This window comes from Cydia strobilella, chromosome 26 (genome assembly GCF_947568885.1).
Source record: "Cydia strobilella chromosome 26, ilCydStro3.1, whole genome shotgun sequence".
NCBI lineage: Eukaryota > Metazoa > Arthropoda > Insecta > Lepidoptera > Tortricidae > Cydia > Cydia strobilella.
The window spans coordinates 7,191,491-7,214,710 of NC_086066.1; the positions used below are offsets into that span (position 1 = coordinate 7,191,491).

Below are 23,220 nucleotides of genomic sequence, written 5' to 3' on the forward strand. Positions count from 1 at the left end.
ACAGTCTCCATGGGTATTACCATTATTCAAGATATTTTTATTGCCATTCCTATAAGAGGAAAGAGAAAATAGTGCCATGCTTTGTCTTTATCACCGACCGGGCATTTTTTCATGGTCGGGTTATGGCATCATAGCAAAGAGGCGATGGCGAAATACCGAAATTTATAAGAGTGAAAGAGAAAAAGGATTACATGAATATGTCTTTCTCTTACCCCTAGTCACTCGGTTTCATGTCTATAACTACTTGTATATACTATGCTATGACAACCATTCTTCGGATTCTTCCATTCACTCACCGTCACCGATACACATCCGATACATGATAAATTTATGACAGTCGACGTCAAAGTATTATTTTTGTGATTGTGAAGATAAAATTTTAACTATTCGGTTTTATTAATAATCTCCTAAATTTAGGATTAAATTACAATGTCCTGCCGCAACGCTTCTCATGCTGGAAGCTGGTATACGGAGAATGGTATGTCACATTTCATTGTTATTAAATGTTGATTTGGTATTCGCAACGTAGAGGAGTTATACAATGATATTGTAAATTATTGCGTCCATTCTTGTTTTCTTTAACGTTCTTTGTTTTTCCTGCTTTACTGGATTCATCGTATTTTAATTGCTGTATTGTTAAATTTCATACAAGTTTTTTTGTCTGAATGACTACGCAAGTCAAAAGTTCAGTGACCTTTTGTATGATTCGTCTCTTTGTTCATTACCTGAGAATAATCTTTCTATTTGTATATCAATAGAAACAATATTTTTTTTACTCTTTTGTGTTATAATCTAACGCAAAAAGATGATAACGTAAATAAAAAAATATATGATTTTAATTTTATTGTTCGCTTGACTAACTTCCGTTTAAATTTGCGTTCAGAAATTTGTTTTCATTGTAGATGTCTAGATGTAAGGAGCGCACTTCAAATTATTTGTTTTTGCTACTATAAGTAGAAAATAAGTTAGCAATTGATGGTTTTATTCAAGTTTTATTAGTAGTTAAGCACGTATATTTCTGTGCTTGTAGGTTTTTCTCTGTAAACCTCTTTATAAAAGATTGTGTGAAGTATGTACTATTTCCGAACGAACCGGAAACGCCGGTTGCCATGACACTATTCAAACGAATGTCATTTTCTCGTAAACAAACGTCCATTGCTAACACTCCCTTTTAATCTTTTTATAAAAAACTCTCTAATATGTCTGAAAAATCTAAATCGGTGTCATCAACGGCCCCAAAATCGTACAAAAGTCGACCTTCGACTTTCGGGCCACCAACTACGCGTCGTTCCATCGTTCCGTCGACCACAATGAAAGATCGCTACACACGTCCTACGAAAATCAACAAAAACGCGAGTTGTATTAGCGAGGCCGATTTAACAATGCGTCCGGAGGTCTCTATACCTGATTTTGAGACGGAAAACAAGCCAGTGGCGTACGGGAAGTTTCTACGTTCGATGTTGGAAGACTGTTTGCTGGATGAGAAGATTGAAAGGGAAGAAACGGATCTGGATAAACAAATGGCACTGTTGGCGGACAGGTTCCAGAAGACCATGTCGCAGTTGGACAAGACTAATAGGCGGCTGAAGGAGATATCGTTCGTTCAGGAACAGGAGAGGTGAGTCACTGCCAGCTGCAATTTTATGTGTTGAAGTCAAGGGCCTGACAGTCTTTGATAGAGAAAGATAGTCTTATTGCGATTTCTATTAGAGGAAAGAGAAAATAGTGCCATGCTTTGTCCTTATCACCGACCGGGTGGCATCATAGGTAGGAGGCGATGGCGAAATACCGAAATTTATGTGAAAGAGAAAAGATCCTATACCTGCCCAAATTTTATATGAATATTCTTTCTCTTACCCCCGGTCGCTCGGTGGCGCGTCTATAACTACTTGTATATACTATGTCTATGGTTGAAGTAGTATTTCTCTGCGAAAATTATGTACTGAACAAGCTGTGTCACTAGCAAACTGTTTAGAAATGACTTGGCCTAGGTAAACACGCATGGTCAGAATGTTTCGCCGGAGGCCTTAAATATTTTTTATCTATGATTAGGACAGATCAATTGTTGGTTGGCAGAGCCTATATCAGACAAAGCAATCAGTGTTTACCACTTTATTGACCTCTCCCTTGAGTAAGGAACTATGTAAACACCCATGAGGCTGACATGTTCACCTAGTGTCCAAAGCCTCAATAAAAACCAGATAAAAAAAAAATTTGATTAGTTTTTAGGGTTCCATACCCAAAGGGTAAAAACGGGACCCTATTACTAAGACCGCTGTCCGTCTGTCTGTCACCGGGCTGTATCTCATGAACCGTGATAGCTAGACAGTTGAAATTTTCACAGATAATGTATTTCTGTTGCCGCTATAACAACAAAAAAAATACTAGAAAGTACGGAACCCTCGGTGGGCGAGTCCGACTCGCACTTGTCCGGTTTTTTTTTTTGATGGCCCCTCTTGTGGGTTTTGGCAGGAGGGATTTTGCCAATGATGACGTTTTATGACATACCAGGCACGAAGAGAATTGTTGGGTGAATATAAATAAAATAAATAAAATAAAATAAAAATAGCCTTTATTTCTACTATTAAATTTACATAATAATTTAATCACATTTACAGGTTAGGTAATAGTAGTCGCCTCCGTGGCGTAGGCCTCCCCCAAGCTCTTCCACAGTGCTCTGTCACGAGCCTTACTCATCCAATCTAAACCCGTTATTTCGGTGAAGACATCCCTCCATCTCTTCCTCGGGTGTCCTTGACCTCTGTTCCCTTCGTACGGGTACCATTCCACCAAACGCTTCGTCCACCTGTTCTCCATACGGCATATGTGCCCTGCCCATTGCCATTTTAATTTTCTCATTTTGGTTTTTACATCTACCACTTTTGTTGTTTTTCTTATTTTGTGGTTGTTTACCCTGTCTGCTATCTTTATCCCGAGCATACTTCTTTCCATCTTGCGTTGGCAAACAGCGATTCTTTCTTCATCTTTCTTCCTTAAAGACCATGTCTGACAACCATATGTTAAGCATGGAAGTATAGTCATGTCGTGGAGTTTTTTCTTTATATTAATATGGACAGAGCCGTTTTTCATGATCTCCTTTAATCCCCAGTACTTTTTCCACGATGTAGATATTCTTCTTTGAATTTCCTTTTCTGTGTTGTCTTCAAACGACACTGTTTGGCCAAGATATATATACTCTTCCACGTATTCTATTTTTTCGCCCTCTACAGCAATATCCACGAGTTCGCCGTTGGTCAGGATCTTTGTTTTTGATTTGTTCATTGACAGCCCTACTCTCTTGCTCGCCATTGCTAACTCATTTACCATGCTTTCCAGGTTGGCTGCACTGTCGGCAAAAACGACTATGTCGTCTGCGAAACGTAGGTGGCTCAGTATTTCTCCGTCAATTTTTATGCCTTTCGCTTTCCACTCTACACATCTGAAAACAGATTCCAACACCGCTGAAAATATTTTTGGGCTAAGCGGGTCCCCCTGTCTTACTCCTCTTTGTATGGAGAATGCTGGACCTTCACGCTCTAGACGCACTTTCGCATAACATTTTGTATATATATTGGATATAATGTTTATATATTTTTTATTTACACCTTGGTGAATATAATAACTATATATATATAATAAGTATAACTATAATAAGTTTTTGATGGCCTATCCTAGTGGTTAGTGACCCTGCCCGCAAAACTAGAGTTCCTGGGTTTGATTCCTGAAAAGGGTTTCTAATTTGTGTTTGTAACAAATATTAGTTCCTGACTTCCTGAGTTATGGATGTTTTCCATGTAATAAGTATTTAGATGTAACTAGCGACCCGCTCCGGCTTCGCACGGGTAGTTCGATTAATTTATACAAAACCTTTACAAATTATACATATTAACCTTCTTCTTGAATCACTCTCTTAATAAAAACCGCATCAAAATCCATTGCGTAGTTTTAAAGGTCTAAGCATAAATAGGTTGTCATTAGTGAGTTACGAATACTAACATAGTTTTTAGGTTTTAGTTTGTAGAATGCTAACAAAATGGATCTCGTTATCTAAATAAATACTTACTGCTGTGGCGCGACGACCCGAAGTGGATCTTGGCCTCCGACACCAAAGACCGCCATGCTACTCTGTCCAAAGCCAAATAAATAAACGTTTTATTTACATAGGGATAGACGGAGGGACAGACAGCGGAAAGCGACTTTGTTTTATACTATGTAGCGCTTATAATGTCATCTTATACCCACAAATGCCTTATTGAGTATACTGTGGGACTAGGTTGATCTGTGTAAAATTGTCCTAATAAAAGGCACTTTATTGGATCGTTTCTTTTTCAGACTAATCGAACTGCGACACAAAGACAACGCTAAAATCTTTGAAGCAACTGCCAAGAGTACTGCTCCGGAGATCCTGAACAGCCTGTCTAACACTGAGCAAGCTCACCTAGACAAGCTCGTTACAAAGAACGTGGATTTCGGCTACGACAAGAACAGCGGGTACAAGCAACTACTTGATGCTGTACAAGATGCCATCGGAGGTTTAGAAGATATCAAGAAGCATTCAAACTTAGATCTGAACAAGTTTAAAGAATATGAGAATACGAAAACTGTGTCCGAGCAAATGGAATTGAGAAAAATGGACTTGGAGATGTTGAAGACGGAGTTTGAGGTTAAGTTTCCGAAGTTTAGCGAGAAACTGTTGAAGGAGGCTTCGGAGAAGTTTGCTAAGATGGTTGAGGATGGGGAGGAATGAATTTGTATTTAGAGAAGTTGTGTAGATTAAATATGAGGTGTTATTAAAGTTATAAAGCAAATTTTACGGTTTAACTTACTTGTTTTTAGTCACTCGCGCTACGTGTTTCGGAGCGCCTTGGTCTCCATTTTCAAGCACTAACAGTGCGTGAGTAGCGTTCACGATGGCCGCGCGTCGCGTATTGCTACACGCCGCGCCGCGCGCTGGACGCGCGATGAGACAATCGGTTGGGGGGTTCTTGCACTCGATCTGTTAGTGTTTGAAAATCGATATCTAGGCTCTCTGAAACATGTCGCGCCAGTGACTAAAAATGTGACTTCAGTAAAATTAGCTTAGCTAAATTCGATTACTGAGTGTTTAACGCTTTGAACACGCTAATAGGGTCCACACATAGCGAGCAGCCTCGCGAGGAAATTTCCTCGCGCGGCCGCGTGCTCGTGTAACTTGCCTCAGCACGTTTGCCTCACCCGAGCCAATTTGCTGGCAAGATGGCGTCATTCAGTCAACTGTTCAAAATGGCGCCGCACGTACTGACTGCGGTGGCTTGCGTTTCTGTTATTTTGCTTTTTAAAGCAATTCAAAAGAAAAGGAAGAAGAAAAGAAGGAATCATATGAGATTTTGAGGGTTTTTCCGTGGTTTGACAACTTTTGATGTAAGTACGAATAAAATAATTACACGCACCATAAACAAACAGGTCTACACTGGCGCGCGGTAAACGTCTGAGGCGCTTTTGAGCATGCCGAAAAACGGATGCAGCTCGGGCGAGGAAAGCGCGCGCACATCCACACTGGCCGTTTTGTGCGCGCTAAAATTGCTTCGCGCGTATGCTCGCTATGTGTGGACGTGGACCCGGCTTATTGTGCGCGGTGCGTCATCTCGATCCTCGTGTATGTAAAATGAAACCAGAAAACATCCTCTCTCTAATAAATTATTCCTTAATACTAGAGCAACAGTAGAAAGTCACAAAAATGTAAACAAAAATAAGTTCAAACTCAGGGCCTTTACAGATTTTATAACTTTAGTGTCTGTGTATTTTTATATCGTGTAAATTATATTTAGTTTGTTTCAAACTTTTGCAGTTTTATTTGTTTCCCTTTAACCTTTTCGACGCCGTGTCAAACACAAAAGCAGTCGTCCAGACGCCACGTCACCGAAGTGTCAAAACTGAAATTGAACTTTATGCATATGCATGTAGGTCTATGTTGCTCTGTGGTCTATGACGTCTTTGGCGTTGAACCTACGGTGCGTATGTATCGGTCATTGGCGTCCAGAAGGTTAACTTTATACATATTACTAGCGACCCGCCCCGGCTTCGCACGGGTGCAATGCTGATACATATAAACCTTTCTCTTGATTCACTCTATTAAAAAAAACCGCATCAAAATCCGTTGCGTAGTTTTAAAGATCTAAGCATACATAGGGACAGACATCCATCCAGACAGCAGGAAGAGACTTCGTTTTAAACTGTGTAGTGAAATTGCGAACTTTTCCACATGGAATAATTACGTTAATTTCTCACATTTTTATGTAAATTTCCTTTATTTCTTGTGATAACTTTTAATAAATTCGGGTATCTTCACCACTACCGAATTTACCTCATAATGTGCTAGTTCACAACGTTATTTTAATGCTAAACAATTGGTGTATTCCTATTTGTCCCCATCGGGTACAGATGGGAATAGTTTTCATATAAATCATTCCCATCGTCCCCGCACCATCTATGGCAGCGGTCAAGTGGGGCGGGGACACAGAATAAATAATAGTACTACCGTACAGAAGGGAAACTTCCTACAAAACCGAAGTTTGACAGTGGTTCAGGGTCGAATTATGCTGTTCCTTTCTAATATATGGCACTATCCCCTTCAGCTGTTTAGGGTTGTCAAAATTCAAGTCATTATTTTATCTGTGGTCGTGCACGTAAAGGGACGTCAAGTTGTACCAAGCCTAATTATTGCTCGGAGCAATGCTGAGCCGAAAGGAGCCGAGTTTGCCCGAAACGAGGAGTTTCGCACCCCTGGCGGGGACAAATGGGAATACACAATTAAAACCTTAAACTCGAGTAGTGGTCGAGTGGTTTGACTTCTACACATAATTTATCTGTTGCAGGAAGCGAGCTGTCCCGACAGCTGGACCTCTGGTTGTCCAAAGCGGACCTTAGCCATGGGCCCGCGCGGGCAATTATCGCCCCGTAAGTTTATCATGTTTTAAAAATGTAAGCTAACAGATGGCGTCACTAACTGCCAAGTTAGTGACGCCATCTGTTAGCATGCATTTTGTTCATCATCATGTCAGCTGATAGACGTCCACTGCTGGAAATAGGCCTCCCCCAAGGTTCGCCACTCCGACCGATCCTGTGCCGCTCGCATCCACTCGAATTCCCGCGACCTTCACCAGGGTGTCGCTCCATCTCGTTGGAGGCCTACCGGCAGGTCGTCTTCCGGTACGCGGACATTTTGCTAGCATTGCATTTGCATTTTGTTCGCTGCTTAAAATAATTTTCATACTGGAAGGTTAGGATGACAGGTGTCATCTCCATATAATTTACAACCTAAAAACGCCAAATCTCATTGAACAATTTCACGGTTTAGACTCACTTGTTTTAGTCACTCACGCGACATATTACAGAGAGCTTAGGTCTCCTTTCTCAAACTCTAATAGTGCGAGCATGTATCGCGTAGACGCGTACTGCCGCGCCGCGCGCGCCGTGTCGCTCGCTGCGCGCGCGCCCAGAAAGCCGGTGGGGGGACGTCTTGCGCTATCGTTGTAGGCGGGCATAGTGTTGTGTTTAAGTCCGAAACATGTCGCGCGAGTGACTAAAACAAGTGAGTCTAAACCGTAAAATTATTTAATGTTATACTATCTCACAACAGTTTAAATTCGACGCCAAATCTCGCAAAATTGTATTGAAATGACAGCTGTCATCCTATCCATCGAGTTTGAAAAATACTATAGATCCCTGGTGAAAATAATTCGACTTCCCTTCAATAGATGGCGCTGATAAACCGTGAAATTATTTAATGTTAGTATGTCAGTATGTCTCACAACAGTTTAAATTCGATAACGACGATAAACCTACCCTTATTCAGGTAGTGAGAGACAAAGTCGATTGGTTACTTACCTATTTCTTTTTTATTTCCAGTCATGCTGGCTACTCATACTGCGGCGCCTGCGCCGCCTTCGCGTACCGACAAGTCAGCCCTGTTGTTGTGTAAGTATGTTTACAATACATATGGTGCTACTTTACCGCACTAGTGCGATAATAAGCACATTACGTAACTATTTCAAAAATTTCGACAGCCATATGTACTGTAGAACGTTGTACGATACATGTGCGAATAAGTAATTCGCAATTCGTATCGATTTATCGCCACTCGTTGCGAATTTCCTATTTTTTTACACTTGTATCGTAATGTACTATTGTGATACCTATAATTTGATGATTTTATCTTCATACTTCTATTTCTTCTCAAAAATATTTTCATTAAATAAAATCTAAATCGCTAAAGAAGTATAGAGTATAGGTAAGTGTCAAATTAATATGTATGAGTCATTATGCTACTCGAAATAAACGAATTTTAATTAATTAATTAAATGTTTTTGCAAACTCCAGTAAGACCCGTTTATAATTCTGAATATCACTGTAAAGGGCACAACACACGAGCTGAATTTATTAGTGATTCAGCGCTGGATCTCTACAGTCTAAAGTCTAAATGTGGTATTTTCTATAAAAAGGGACCTTATTGTCGATGGCGCTTACGCCATTATTAACGATGCTCCGATATAAATACAATGCCGCGCGACGCTGTGCGGCGTAAACGCCATCGACAATAAGGTCCCTTTTCATAGAAAATGCCGCAAATTAATAAATGTGTCGTTTTCAATCAAAAGGTACCACATTGTCGCTTGCCATAAGGACGCTCTGACAGGTTATTCGTATAAAGATAGAATCTAATTTCGTCCTTATGGTGAGCGACAATGTGGTACCTTTTGATTGAAAACGTCACAAATATCTACAGCTCATGTGTGGTGCGTCTAAGTACAAAAATAACTTACATTGTATCAGATAGATATAACTCCGTAATAGATGGATACAGTCTAAGGAAAAAACGTGCCTCGAAAATCACGAAAATTTGATTATCGATCAGATGTCGCTACTACCTTTGGCCTACTCTCGTATAGAGGGCGTTGACGGTTTCGTTTGTTAATTAACAATTTTAACTCATATCAGTGAAAGAACATGGGTCAAAATAATAAAAATAATTAATGCAAATAAAAAAAAACATTTATCCATATTTAAATACATTTTATCGTATTTTTATATATCTTAATTTTTAGTTTTAAAGTGTGTCGATAGATGGCAGTGAATTTACCTACTGTGGTTACAAAATTTACTATGACGGTACCGCTCTATCTTATTATATCCTCTTTGCTTTGCAGCAAACGTATATTTATCCTGGGCCCGTCCCACCACGTGCGGCTGGGGGGCTGCGCGCTGTCCTCGCTCGACAAGTACCAAACACCCCTCTACGACCTCACCATAGACAAACAAAGTAAGTTTCGAACCACCTATCATTCACTCTTTTTTAGGATTCCGTACCAGGGATGTTGCGGATGCCGATTTTTTGACATCCGCGGACGCAGATGCGGATATTTAAAGGCTCAAATCCGCGGATGCGCGTAAAATATTACATTTTAGTCAATTTTATTTAAAAAAAAAACGAAACAGTATTTGAACAAGAATATAGGTGCCCCACAATCGCACTAAAGTCCAAATAAAACAAGCTTTTCACTTCTTGTCGCTGTCTGTCATAGGCTAAAGTGCTCAATCGACGAATCACAAAAACGAAACGAGATTCCTATTGGCTAATGACGAAATTACCTAGCACTTACGACGCCGCTAAGACGTTCGTTCTACCTGTTCGGATGCGGATGCGGATGTTGAAAATAATGCGGAAGTTCCGCGGTTGCGGATGCGGGTGCGAATATTCGCAACATCCCTGGTCCCAAGCTCTGCTAGTGACTAAAATGATTGTTTATCCACCAGTTTACGTGGAGCTGGAGGCGACGCGGCAGTTTGAGTGGATGGACGTACAAACCGACGAAGACGAGCATTCAATAGAGATGCATCTGCCCTACATCGCTAAGGTCATGGAAGAGTAAGTTTACTTTATTATCTAACATCTTAATACTCATAAATTTAAAAGTGGAGTGGTGGAGTGGATCCAGAGGCCGTGAGTTCAAATTTCACCCAAGGCAGTAATTTTTCCACTTTTAAATTTATTCTAAGCTTAATAGCATCGATCGCAGACGTTTCTGCTTGTTAAAAAATTAATCTTAATACTCATACCAACTCATACTCATTTATTGATAATTCTTAAAATCTTACATGTCAACATGAGAAAATACATTAAGATCCTGTTTCACAATGTCCAAGTAAAGTCCTGAATAAGCTACTTGCCACTTATCTGACGAATAAAGTCATCGTTGGCGTTTCACAATCTCCAAATAAGCTTTATCTGCTGGATAAAGTGCTTTTTTTTTGTAGGAAATTTTATCTGGCAGTTAATTTATTTGTTAATTAGCTATCCAATACTTTACTTGGACATTGTGAAACAGGCCCTCATATAATGAAGTCATCATAGTAACAAAATATGTTTAGAATTAAAATTACAATAAAATTGTATGTCCAATAAATTGCTATGTCGAATCATGCTCCCTTTCGGCTATTTAGGGTTGTCAAAATTCAAGTTATTATCTTATCTGTGGTCGTGCACGCAAAGGGACGTCAAGTTGTGCCAACCAGGGACCGGACAACCCTTTCCGCGATAAAACCCTTTCAATGGGCGACACTTAAACACGGCTAACACATTGAAAGACTTTCCCTTTTGAACTGCAAGCCCATTCATACCCTTACCTTTGACTAACCCTTACCGAAAAGCTAACCAAAAATAAGGCTAGCTCTTAATAAGGGTTACCCTTATCTTTAAGCGCTTTTTATAAAGGTTTCCCTTTGCGTGAAAGAGACAGGATTGGTATATATCTACGGTAGTGTATGAAAAGGAAAGAAAATACGTGCCTAGTCAAAGAACGCCGCCGTCACCGCCGACGATCGCTCGGATCCGAAGTAATGTGTGCTTTATGAACAAGGTAGACGACTTAAATTAGCACGCTTATATGCTAAAAGGGACGCCCTTTATAAGGCTAACCCTTATAAGCAATATGCAAGGTGTTGGTGAGCGGATGATAAGGGTTTTGTAAGGGTATTTGGGCTACCGATTACTCAAATGTGGTAGCTTTATATAAGGGTTTTTAAAATCAAAACAAAGGGTTTCGTCTGTCAAAGGGTATGGTGAGTTAAGCCTTATGCAATACCCTTATAAAACCCCGATAAGGGATAGCGGGCCGGTCCCTGGTGCCAACCCTAATAATTGCTCGGAGCAATGCTGAGCCGAACAGAGCCGAGTTTGCCCGAAGCGAGGAGATTCGCAGCCCTGCTGATTTATTAACCAGTTTTTCATTATTTTTCAGATACAAAACCGGTTTCACGATCATACCTATACTTGTAGGATCGTTAACGCCTGAAAAAGAAGCCAAGTAAGTTAAATATTGCCTTTTTTACATGCTTTTAACTTTCAGTTCGTACTTGAAGTCGCGCGAGAACACAACTCGTGCTAGCAGGGTGACGAGTACGAGGACACGACTGAAACTACGGGCTGCTCTAATCGCACTGGTTTATTACATCGGTAACGGTAACGGTTAAGGTGGGCGCAGCCACACAACACATAAACATGCATACATAACACAGGGCAGATGTCGTGTGTATTTAGGTATGTGGGTCAAAATTCTTTTCACATCACCTATTCGAAAAAGGGCTTATTCTTCCCCGCTAGGAGGGATCAAAGTGGCACTTTTCTTACCTGCTAGGGGGGATCAAAGTGGCACTTTTCTTACCTGCTAGGGGGGATCAAAGTGGCACTTTTCTTACCTGCTAGGGGGGATCAAAGTGGCACTTTTCTGTTCTAGGACACGTTTTTTTTCTTTTTTTGCATAGTATTTTTTTAGTTTATATTTTAATTGATATTTTGTAACATAATAATTTCCTCATAGGTGATGTGAAAAATAGTATGTGTCACATGGTAGCAAAATTATTTCTACCTTGGGGCGTTATCACTTGAATTCCTCACTACGCTTAAGATTCTATTATAGAATCCTTCGCTTCGTTCAGGATTCAATTTACGCCCTCGCCGTAAACATGTGATTTTGCTCCCTTGTGACACAATCTACTATTTCGTTGTCTTTTTTGTCCAAAAAAAAAGTGACGGAGTGGAGCTTTTTGTATGGGGTGAAATTTAGTTTTTAGGGTTCCGTACCCAAAGGGTAAAAACGGGACCCTGTTACTAAGACTCCGCTGTCCGTCTGTCACCAGGCTGTATCTCATGAACCGTGATAGCTAGACAGTTGAAATTTTCACAGATGATGTATTTCTGTTGCCGCTATAACAACAAATACTAAAAAGTACGGAACCCTCGGTGGGCGAGTCCGACTCGCACTTGTCCGGTTTTTATTTTATCTCAAGAGAATTATAATCTACAGCTAGAAAGACATGTAATAGCATTCAACTTAGTAAAGGTACTATTCGATTACTTACATTTTATCCAAAAAAAGATTGTATAAGAAAGCGCCATCGATAATAAGGTCCCTTTTCATAGAAAATGCCCCATTTGTCATCTAACCTAATTGTGTCGATGAATAGTTAAGATTAGTTTTGTAATTCTTCTAACACTATTTTATAGGCTCACAACTATGGATTTATGTCCGAAATAAAATTCTTCTATTATTATTATTTATAGTTGCCAGTGAAAAGCAAAGTACAGTCAACGATAAAAGCTTGTACCATAGAATAGATGGGATTTTTTGTCAAAAACTTTGATAATTAATTGTAAAACGGGACTTAACAGCGTATTTAAGTTTTAAGATTTATCTCCTAGGTTTCAAGGACGGCGTTGTCCCCGTGCGGGTAGCTCGAAAAACTCGTACGCCTAATTGTTGATGACAATTTTAGCCAGTCTTCTCCCGAGACCACGTCCACCAGAAACGTCGGAGGTAAATCTTAAAACTTAAATACGCGATTATGTCCCGTATTACAATTTAATCTTCTTCCTCGCGTTGTCCCGGCATTTTTGCCACGGCTCATGGGAGCCTGGGGTCCGCTTGGCAACTAATCCCAAGAATTGGCGTAGGCACTAGTTTTTAAGAAAGCGACTGCCATCTGACCTTCCAACCCAGAGGGGAAACTAGCCCTTGTTGGGATTAGTCCGGTTTCCTCACGATGTTTTCTTTCACCGAAAAGCGAGTGGTAAATATCAAATGATATTTCGTACATAAGTTCCGAAAAATCATTGGTACGAGCCGGGGTATGAACCCGCGACCTCCGGATTGCAAGTCGCACGCTCTTACCGCTAGGCCACCAGCGGTTCCGTTTTACAATTTAATAATGTCTAAAAACTATTTATTTTCTAGATACGGCGCCATTTTAGCCCCCTACCTCGCAGATCCTCAGAACCTGTTCGTGATATCATCAGACTTCTGTCACTGGGGCAGCCGGTTCCGCTACACCTGGCGGGACTCCTCCCGCGGCCAACTCTACCAGAGCATCGAGTGGCTCGACAAACAGGTGAGAGTCAACTTAAAGTTCATAATTAGATTTGATTTTGTCCTTTTAAAAGGACTTTGGGACTTCAAGTTCATTATTAGATTTGATTTTGTCCTTTTAAAAGGTCTTTGGGACTTCAAGTTCATTATTAGATTTGATTATGTCCTTTTAAAAGGACATCGGGATTTAGGAGGGTAAGAGGAAAGTAGACGTCCGTTTCTCCATATAAATGTAGTTCCCATGTTAGCCCCCTACCTAGCGGACCAGCAGACCCTCTTCGTGATATCATCAGACTTCTGTCACTGGGGCAGCCGGTTCCGCTACACCTGGCGGGACTCCTCCTGCGGCCAACTCTACCAGAGCATCGAGTGGCTCGACAAACAGGTGAGAGTCAACTTAAAGTTCATAATTAGATTTGATTTTGTCCTTTTATAAGGACTTTGGGACTTCAAGTTCATTATTAGATTTGATTTTGTCCTTTTAAAAGGTCTTTGGGACTTCAAGTTCATAATTAGATTTGATTTTGTCCTTTTAAAAGGATATCGGGATTTAGGAGGGTAAGAGGAAAGTAGACGTCCGTTTCTCCATATAAATGTAGTTCCCATTATAGCCCCCTACCTAGCGGACCAGCAGACCCTCTTCGTGATATCATCAGACTTCTGTCACTGGGGCAGCCGGTTCCGCTACACCTGGCGGGACTCCTCCTGCGGCCAACTCTACCAGAGCATCGAGTGGCTCGACAAACAGGTGAGAGTCAACTTAAAGTTCATAATTAGATTTGATTTTGTCCTTTTAAAAGGACTTTGGGACTTCAAGTTCATTATTAGATTTGATTTTGTCCTTTTAAAAGGTCTTTGGGACTTCAAGTTCATTATTAGATTTGATTATGTCCTTTTAAAAGGACATCGGGATTTAGGAGGGTAAGAGGAAAGTAGACGTCCGTTTCTCCATATAAATGTAGTTCCCATGTTAGCCCCCTACCTAGCGGACCAGCAGACCCTCTTCGTGATATCATCAGACTTCTGTCACTGGGGCAGCCGGTTCCGCTACACCTGGCGGGACTCCTCCTGCGGCCAACTCTACCAGAGCATCGAGTGGCTCGACAAACAGGTGAGAGTCAACTTAAAGTTCATAATTAGATTTGATTTTGTCCTTTTAAAAGGACTTTGGGACTTCAAGTTCATTATTAGATTTGATTTTGTCCTTTTAAAAGGTCTTTGGGACTTCAAGTTCATAATTAAATTTGATTTTGTCCTTTTAAAAGGATATCGGGATTTAGGAGGGTAAGAGGAAAGTAGACGTCCGTTTCTCCATATAAATGTAGTTCCCATTATAGCCCCCTACCTAGCGGACCAGCAGACCCTCTTCGTGATATCATCAGACTTCTGTCACTGGGGCAGCCGGTTCCGCTACACCTGGCGGGACTCCTCCTGCGGCCAACTCTACCAGAGCATCGAGTGGCTCGACAAACAGGTGAGAGTCAACTTAAAGTTCATAATTAGATTTGATTTTGTCCTTTTAAAAGGACTTTGGGACTTCAAGTTCATTATTAGATTTGATTTTGTCCTTTTAAAAGGTCTTTGGGACTTCAAGTTCATAATTAGATTTGATTTTGTCCTTTTAAAAGGACATCGGGATTTAGGAGGATAAGAGGAAAGTAGACGTCCGTTTCTCCATATAAATGTAGTTCCCATGTTAGCCCCCTACCTAGCGGACCAGCAGTCCCTCTTCGTGATATCATCAGACTTCTGTCACTGGGGCAACCGGTTCCGCTACACCTGGCGGGACTCCTCCCGCGGTCAGCTCTACCAGAGCATCGAGTGGCTCGACAAACAGGTAAAAACCGGACAAGTGCGAGTCGGACTCGCGCACGAAGGGTTTCGTACCATTACGCAAAAAAACGGCAAAAAAATCCACGTTTGTATGGGAGGCCCCACTTAAATGTTTATTTTATTCTGTTTTTAGTATTTGTTGTTATAGCGGCAACAGAAATACATTATCTGTGAAAATTTCAACTGTCTAGATATCACGGTTCATGAGACTTAGTAATGTGGTCCCGTTTTTAACCTTTGGGTACGGAACCCGGAAAAAGGAATTCAAAATTGAAATAAACAAAAAGCAGAAAAATATTAAATCATTTTACGGTTTAGACTCACTTGTTTTAGTCACTCGCGCGACATGTTTCGGAGAGCCTAGGACTGTACAGTACTGTACAGTACGCAATACACGGTCGTCGTGAACGCTGCTCGCACTATTAGTGCTTGAGAAAGGAGACCTAGGCTCTCCGAAACATGTCGCGCGAGTGACTAAATCAAGTGAGTCTAAACCGTAAAATGATTTAATGTTAGTATGTCTCACAACAGTTTAAATTCGATTATAGCAGAAAAATAAACAGAAAAGAAGAAGGGTGATTCACCTTTTTCTTATCACTCGTTACCATGGTTACGTTCTCTTAGGTCATTTATCTTATACCTTTATACAAGCAATTCTTCGAAATTTGTCGTCAATAGAACTTGAAAATAATGTAAACAAACCGTTTTACTCTCATCACTTCGTAATCTCGCTCTTTAAAAGGACAACCATGACCTTATCAACAGTCTATATACTTAAATAATTTATTTATATAATTTTTTAGATAAATTTAATAAATAAATAAATATTATAGCACATTCTTACACAGATTGACTAAGTCCCACGGTAAGCCTAAGGAGGCTTGTGTTATGGGTACTCAGGCAACGATATATATAATATATAAATACTTCAATACATAGAAAACACCCATGACTCAGGAACAAATATCTGTGCTCATCACACAAATAAATGCCCTTACCGGGATTCGAACCCAGGACCATCGGCTTCACAGGCAGGGTCACTACCCACTAGGCCAAACCGGTCGTCAAAATGTAATGTTTAATGTTTATATATTCCGGGGATCTCGGAAACGGCTCTAACGATTTCAATGAAATATGCTATAGTTGGTCAAACATTGGTTGTTCCAGGGTATGGACATCATAGAGACGATGGACCCCCGCTCGTTCACGGAGTACCTCAACAAATACGGGAACACCATATGCGGCCGCCACCCCATAGGGGTCTTGCTACAGGTAATATATATATTTTTTTTTAAGCCTACTAAGTGTCCCACTGCTGGGCAAAGGCCTCTCCCCTTGATTTCCACGACTCCCGATTTGGTGTTTCCTCCGGCCAGTTGTTCAGGAAGCTGTCCAGGTCATCCCGCCATCTCCGTTTGGGCCTGCCCCGTCCACGCCCCTCTACCGGCATCCACTTGGTTGCTAAGCTAGCCCACCTCTCCGGATGCATGCGGTGGACGTGACCGGTAAGGTAAAGGTAAAGGTAAAATATACGGTGGCTAAAAAATAAGTGCATTCCCGTTGCCAGGGAGGTTTTGGGATTATACTGAGCATCTTTTACTATGGGACCAACCACGAAATCGCGAAAAATATTTACCCTCCCATAGAAAATGGACTAGCCAAAATGTATGAAACAGCCAAATTTTTTTTGCGATTTCGGGGTTGGTCCCACAGTAAAAGTTGCTCAGTATAATCCCAAAACCTCCCTGGCAACGGAAATTCACTTATTTTTTAGCCACCGTGTATATAATATACAAATACATAGAAAACACCCAAGATAGAGGATCAAATATTTGTGGTCATCACACAAATAAATGCCCTTACCGGGATTGGAACCCAGGACCATTGGCTTCACAGGCAGGGTCACTACCCACTAGGCCAGTCCAGTCGTCAATTTATACTCTTTATTTCGTTGTCTGTAAAATGTAAACTGTTCTATTAACAGGCCGTATCGAAGCTGGCGAATTCCTCAAACGCGCCAAAGATGTCGCTAAAGTTTCTGAAATACGCGCAATCATCGCAGTGCATGACGCCGCAGGACTCCTCCGTGTCGTACGCCAGTGCGTCGCTAGTGTTCGAATAGATACACGGGTGTAGTGGGGTACACGCGTGTAGGGTACACGGGGAAGTTCGTGCAGTTCAAGCAGTGCATGACGCCGCAGGACTCCTGCGTCTTATACGCCAGCGTGTCGCTCGTCTTTTAGTAGGTACACGGTTATAGTTAATTATACACGGGTATAGTTAATTATACACGGCGGGGGAGTACGTGCACAGTCCACGCAGTGAATGACGCCGCAGGACTCCTTCGAGTAGGTACACGGGTTTATTGGGGTAAACTACACGGGTTTGTCGGTACACGTATATCCGTACACGGGAGTTTAAGGCTCTTGTCGACCTTTTACAGTTTATTTATTTGTAAATGTTATTGCAAGGAGATAGTGTTACTTCAGTCGGGTAATTATACGAAATACGCACAACACAATCCTTGCAGTGCATGACGCCGCAGGACTCGTCCGTCTCGTACGCCAGCGCGTCGCTCGTCTTGGAGTAGACGGTTCGTTGGGGTACACGCAGAGTTGTGCGGAGAACGTTATCCATGTTGTATGGGAAAAATTCTCGAGAATATGTCCCATAGTGAACGGAGAACGATCTTAGGCAAAACTCTAGGTACACGGGTTTATCGGGGTACACGTGTATACTCGTACACGAGTGTTTAGTTGCGTTATTCATAAACGCGCTACGAGCCTCAATTAGCTATTAATCTGTCTTAACTTATGTATTTGTAGAAATGGATAAAACATAAATTAACTAATTGACGCTTGTACAGTTTTATGATTAAAGTGATAAATGTACTATCTCAACTCTGACGTCGCGTTACTCTCTCAACATACACGTAAATTTATAGACATAAAATACCCTTATTATGGAGTACCCGTGCACGACCATACACGTGTAACCAAGTAGTCAGTGTCTCCAAAATGTATGAAATATATTTCCCATATAAAAAATGTGTGTACATATTTGGAGTCCGTCTACGCTAACTCTGCACCGATGTTGATAGAACAGTGTCATTACATATAAGCGTTAAATGTTCATACAAATTTGGCGTTAATATGATGTCATACCCACAATTTGTTATTGCAAAGTCTGTGCAGATGCAGAGTTAGCTTGGTCCGACTATCTGTACGCTATTATTTTTAAAGTATAATAAAAAATAAAAGTTAATTAGGTAAAGTGTATTTACCTTAGATAAGGATAAAAATATGTGTCCACTCCTCATTATTAGACTTAGCCCCTTGTCTTAGGCCATTAGTTATGTATAATTAAAATATAAAATAAGAAAGATGAATTTATATATAAGCTAGCATGGTAATATATTATGTAATATTAGGGACTTATGTTTTTTTTTCATAAACACTTTTTTATAAAAAATACTTCATAACAAAAACACTTGTAATAAAATTATTGATTATAATATAAATAGGTACACACATTTTTGAAATGTTAAACTAGCAATATTAATAATAAATAATAATAAAAGCCTTTATTTCCCAAGTATAAGTGTTACAAAAAATTTAGTTTACATACATATTATTTTTAAAAAGTTACAGAGAAAAGAAATTGAAACTAAGTTTTACTAACTAGTATTTTATGTGGGTTTGTCCATTTTTGGACGTAGGCCTCCTCCATGTTACACCATAGTTTTCTGTCGGCGGCCAGACTGGCCCAGGCTATGCCTGCCTGCTCGGTTATGTCATCTCGCCAGCGGCGGAGCGGATGACCTTGCCCTCGCCCGCCATCTGGTGGGTACCACTGTAGAACTCTTTTGCTCCATCGGTCGTCTTTCGCTCTCGCTGTGTGTCCGGCCCATCGCCATTTGAGGCGGCATGCCATTTCCGCTGCGTCCATTATATTTGTCCTCTTACGAATATCAGTGTTTCTTACCCTGTCTTTTATTTTTATACCGAGTAGGCTTCGTTCTATGGCTCTTTGAAACTTCTGTATTTTGTCAATAATTTCTTTGTTTATCGCCCATGTTTGGCATCCGTAAAGTAGGGTCGGTGTCACTACAGTGTCGATAGCTGTTTTTTTCAGTGTAATATCTAATTTGGATTTAAAAATATGTTTGTGTGACCAATATGAGTTCCAAGCTTTCTGAATTCTACGTTCCACTTCGTTTACATAGCGACCACTAAAAGAGATAACTTGTCCCAAGTATTTATATTCAGTCACGTATTCGATAATGGTATTTTCTACATGTATACTCTCCTTCTTATTATTTGTCATGACGCATGTTTTTTCCAAGTTCATCTCCAGACCACATTCCTTACTGTAAAAATTCAACGTTTCGATCATGTACTGGAGATCTTTGTGGCTTTCAGATAGCAAAACAATATCGTCGGCAAAGCGTAAGTGATTTAGGTACTCGCCGTAAATATAAATTCCTATTTTTGACCACTCTACTTTCCTGAAAATGTGCTCTAGGAGTGAATTAAAAAGGTTTGGTGAAATGGGGTCGCCCTGCCTTACTCCTCGCTGTATTTCAAAGGTATCCCCTGTTTTGTCAAGTTTCACCAGCGCCCTGCTGCTTTGATATATAACTTTCAGGATGTTTATATACTTTTTATTTATTCCCTGTTCCTTTAAGGCGACCCAGAGCGCTTGATGAGATATAGAGTCGAATGCCTTTGAGTAGTCTATAAAACATAGATAGAGCGGTTTACGATACTCTGTATAATTTTCAATGATTTGCCTCACTGTAAATATGTGATCCAGGGTAGACTAGCAATATTATCTACCTCTTAACACAGAATAAATAATAGTACTAGGTACAGAAGGTTCACTCTCTAACAAAACGCGTAGATCACGACAGATATGAACTAAAGTACAAGGAAACAATAATTCTATCTGGGAATATAAATGCATCTGTATTCATTTTATCTTATTCTTGCATTGAGGTACATAAAATAGTAATAGTAACATATACTGTTTTCAAGAAATATTTAAGTCTTTACTGCCATAAGGATGCTATTTTGAATCAAAACCTTAACATATATCTGTTTTTTAAACGCACACAATCAAGGTTAACTAATTTTAATATATTGTATCGCCAACAATTTTTTTTTAATCAGTGATCGTAATAGACTAAGCGTGTATTCCAACAAGTTATCCTGTAATAACGACAGATACAATATCAAGTACGTGGTATACAAATCTACAATCGCGGGTACACGGGTACACGTAGGTACTGCAAAAGAAAATGCCAATTGTCTGCGCCGCAACATTTGGCCACATTCGCTGTCGCTAACTAAAATTCGTTGATTTGTTGGATTCAAATTTTGAAAGAACTGAAAAAGTAAGCATGTGGTTCTCAATCAGGCAATTTACGAAGTAAATTTTTGAAATCAATAATGTGTAATAATCGTGTTAGGTGAAATCTCATCGTATTCCGCATGAAGTGCCCCATAATGAATTACTAATCATACGTATCTCTGCGAAGTTCTTTCTAGTGATACTTTTATATAGAAAATATACATATAATTTTACAACCATGCCGCAGACTTCCATTTCAAAGTGCCGTAGACTGATGATCAGGGCCCGTACGTTTTTTTTTACAACATTACAAATTTAGATAACTTACCTATTGATGCGTAGAAAAATAGATGCTTACGTAAATTTCACGGTTAAATATCAAAAATATGTATTATTTAATTAAGTCATAAATCTAATAATCAATTGTTTAGTTGAGTGACAATAAGATGAAAGTCAGTTAGATGTTTCTGTACAGATTGTCAAGTATCATAACTATGTAACGTGACGTAATTTTTCCGTCAACGGCATGAAATGTACGGGCCCTGCTGATGATATTCGTACCTATGTAATTTAAAACCATCCATAGTGTGTGTGTACCCGGGTACCCGGGTTCGGATTCGTATCGTATATAATAGGATTAGGTATTCTGTTACAAATGTTGGACATGTTTAAGTTCACTTTTGTTAATAACTCATTATAGGTATATACATAATATGTATAATATATATTATTTAGGTAAGCGTAAGTCTCTGCGATAGATGAAATAAATACATTTCAACTGTATTTTTGTATAATATACTTGTAAGCTATGTATTAAAATATGTGTACTATTAAATGCCAGGGCATTTATCATATGTGCCATTTTCATCCAAAAGGGTACTTATTGTCGTTTGTCAGTAAGGCGCTATTTCCATATAAGTAGCTTCAATTAGAAATCAACCTTATCAACAAGCGACAATGTGGTACCTTTTGGTTGAAAACGTCACATTCATAACTTTTGCCAATGTCGTATTTTTTTTGTGAATGTATTTTTGGTCCCGAACGCATTTATCTTCATCTGAACATTGTGTCTCAATTATATTTAGTTTGCTAATCATGTGTTTTATTTGTTCCGCGTCAACCCTAATATACCATTTCAGCACACTTGGGTAGTAAGCGTGCTATTTCACGCAAGTGCAGCGGGATACAGTCAAAGGGCTTTTCCCCGGTGTGTTTCATCTCGTGTCTTCGTAAATCACATTTCTTTCTGCACTTGTAATCACAGTGATTACATTTAAATGGTTTGTCACCAGTGTGTACCATCTCACCATCTCGTGAGTTTGTAAGCTATTTTTACGACGGCTCCTGAAGTCACAGAACCTACACTTGAAAGGTTTCTCTCCAGTGTAAATCATCAGGTGAGTCAATAAGGTTGTTTTCTGCCTGCGCGTGTACTCACAGTCGTTACATTTAACCTTTTGGACGCCAATGACTAATATATCAGCACCACAGGTCCAACGCCAAAGACGGATTAATCCGTCACAGACCACAGAGCAACATAGACCGTGCATGTGCATAAAGTTCAATTTCAGTTTTGACACTTCGGTGACGTGGCGTCCGAGTGACAGCTTTTGTGTTTGACACGGCGTCGAAAAGGTTAAATATCATGTTACCTGTATATCATCATATGAATCCGTAACATTGCTTTCTTATTGCATTTGTAATCACAGTAGTTACACTTATAAGGTTTGTCACTAGTGTGTATCATCTCGTGAATTCGTAAGGCTCTTCTATGACGGGCCTTATGGTCACAGTGCCTACAGTTGAAAGCCATTGTACTATTATGAATTACTAGCTTTTGCCCGCGACTTTGTGTGGAGTTAGTAATTTGGGTAACCTAATTTTTTCCAATCTGCTTTTTATAGATTTCCCACGTTTAAGCGTGAAGAGGTGACAGACAGACACACTTTCGCATTTATAATATTAGTATGGATTAGGTGCCTCTCTAAGCACGATTTGAAACGGCTCTGGTAATCACAGTAGCTACATTTAAATGGCTTTTCGTCAGTGTGAGTCATCAGATGATCCCGTAACATATTTTTCCTATTGCATTTGTAGTCAGTAGAATGTTTGTAATCTGTGGGCCTAGCAAATCTTTTGCAGAGAAACGCAACAAAACGCTGTCTCTATGGCACTAATATTGAAGAGAGACAGAGACAATAGCGTTCGTTTTCTAGGCCCCCTATGATGCTCTCGCTCTGAGTGTGCGTTTATTTGTATATATGGCAGGTATGTGTGGCGCCGGCTTCGGCCGCGACTACTGGCCGAGCCGCGCGGGCGCATTAACTTGCTCGGTCTGGCGCCGTTGACGCGCGCTGTGCGGACCCTCAACATAACGGCGGAAAATATTGACATATTCTCATGTTCTCTGAATGAATTCACAAAATCAGCATTGTATATATTATGTTATAGACGTGATGACATACTCTAGATATTTGTTATTAATAGTTACACTATTGTCTTAGGTTTACTTGTAAAAATAGTTGTAAGTGTGGAAAAAAAAAAATTAAGGGATTGCGTATTTCTATATTAAAGCATTGGGTTAATATTGTGATACACAGTACAAAATAATTAAGTATGTTAGGTTTTTTTATTC

At 40.0% G+C, this 23,220-nt stretch overlaps 2 protein-coding genes across 3 annotated transcripts; both read left to right on the plus strand.

Annotated features, from left to right (window-relative positions):
* Window positions 1-312: 312 nt before the first annotated feature.
* LOC134753115 (protein MEMO1) lies at window positions 313-21,678 on the plus strand. 2 transcript variants are annotated; one of them, XR_010128789.1, is made up of 10 exons: window positions 313-478; window positions 6,855-6,936; window positions 7,888-7,956; window positions 9,186-9,298; window positions 9,793-9,904; window positions 11,277-11,342; window positions 13,269-13,422; window positions 16,401-16,505; window positions 17,218-18,775; window positions 20,049-21,678. XR_010128789.1 is itself a non-coding variant. In XM_063688885.1 (9 exons), the coding sequence occupies exons 1-9, from the start codon at window positions 430-432 to the stop codon at window positions 17,353-17,355; spliced, it is 888 nt and encodes a 295-aa protein (XP_063544955.1). In that variant the 5' UTR covers window positions 313-429; the 3' UTR covers window positions 17,356-21,678. The 2 variants fall into 2 exon arrangements, 1 of the variants encoding a protein (XP_063544955.1); XM_063688885.1 differs by having other exon boundaries at window positions 17,218-21,678.
* Window positions 1,139-5,805, plus strand: LOC134753231 (uncharacterized). Its single transcript, XM_063689032.1, has 2 exons — window positions 1,139-1,618; window positions 4,333-5,805. Exons 1-2 carry the CDS (start codon window positions 1,200-1,202, stop codon window positions 4,745-4,747), a joined length of 834 nt encoding a protein of 277 aa, XP_063545102.1. The 5' UTR covers window positions 1,139-1,199; the 3' UTR covers window positions 4,748-5,805.
* Window positions 21,679-23,220: the final 1,542 nt, after the last annotated feature.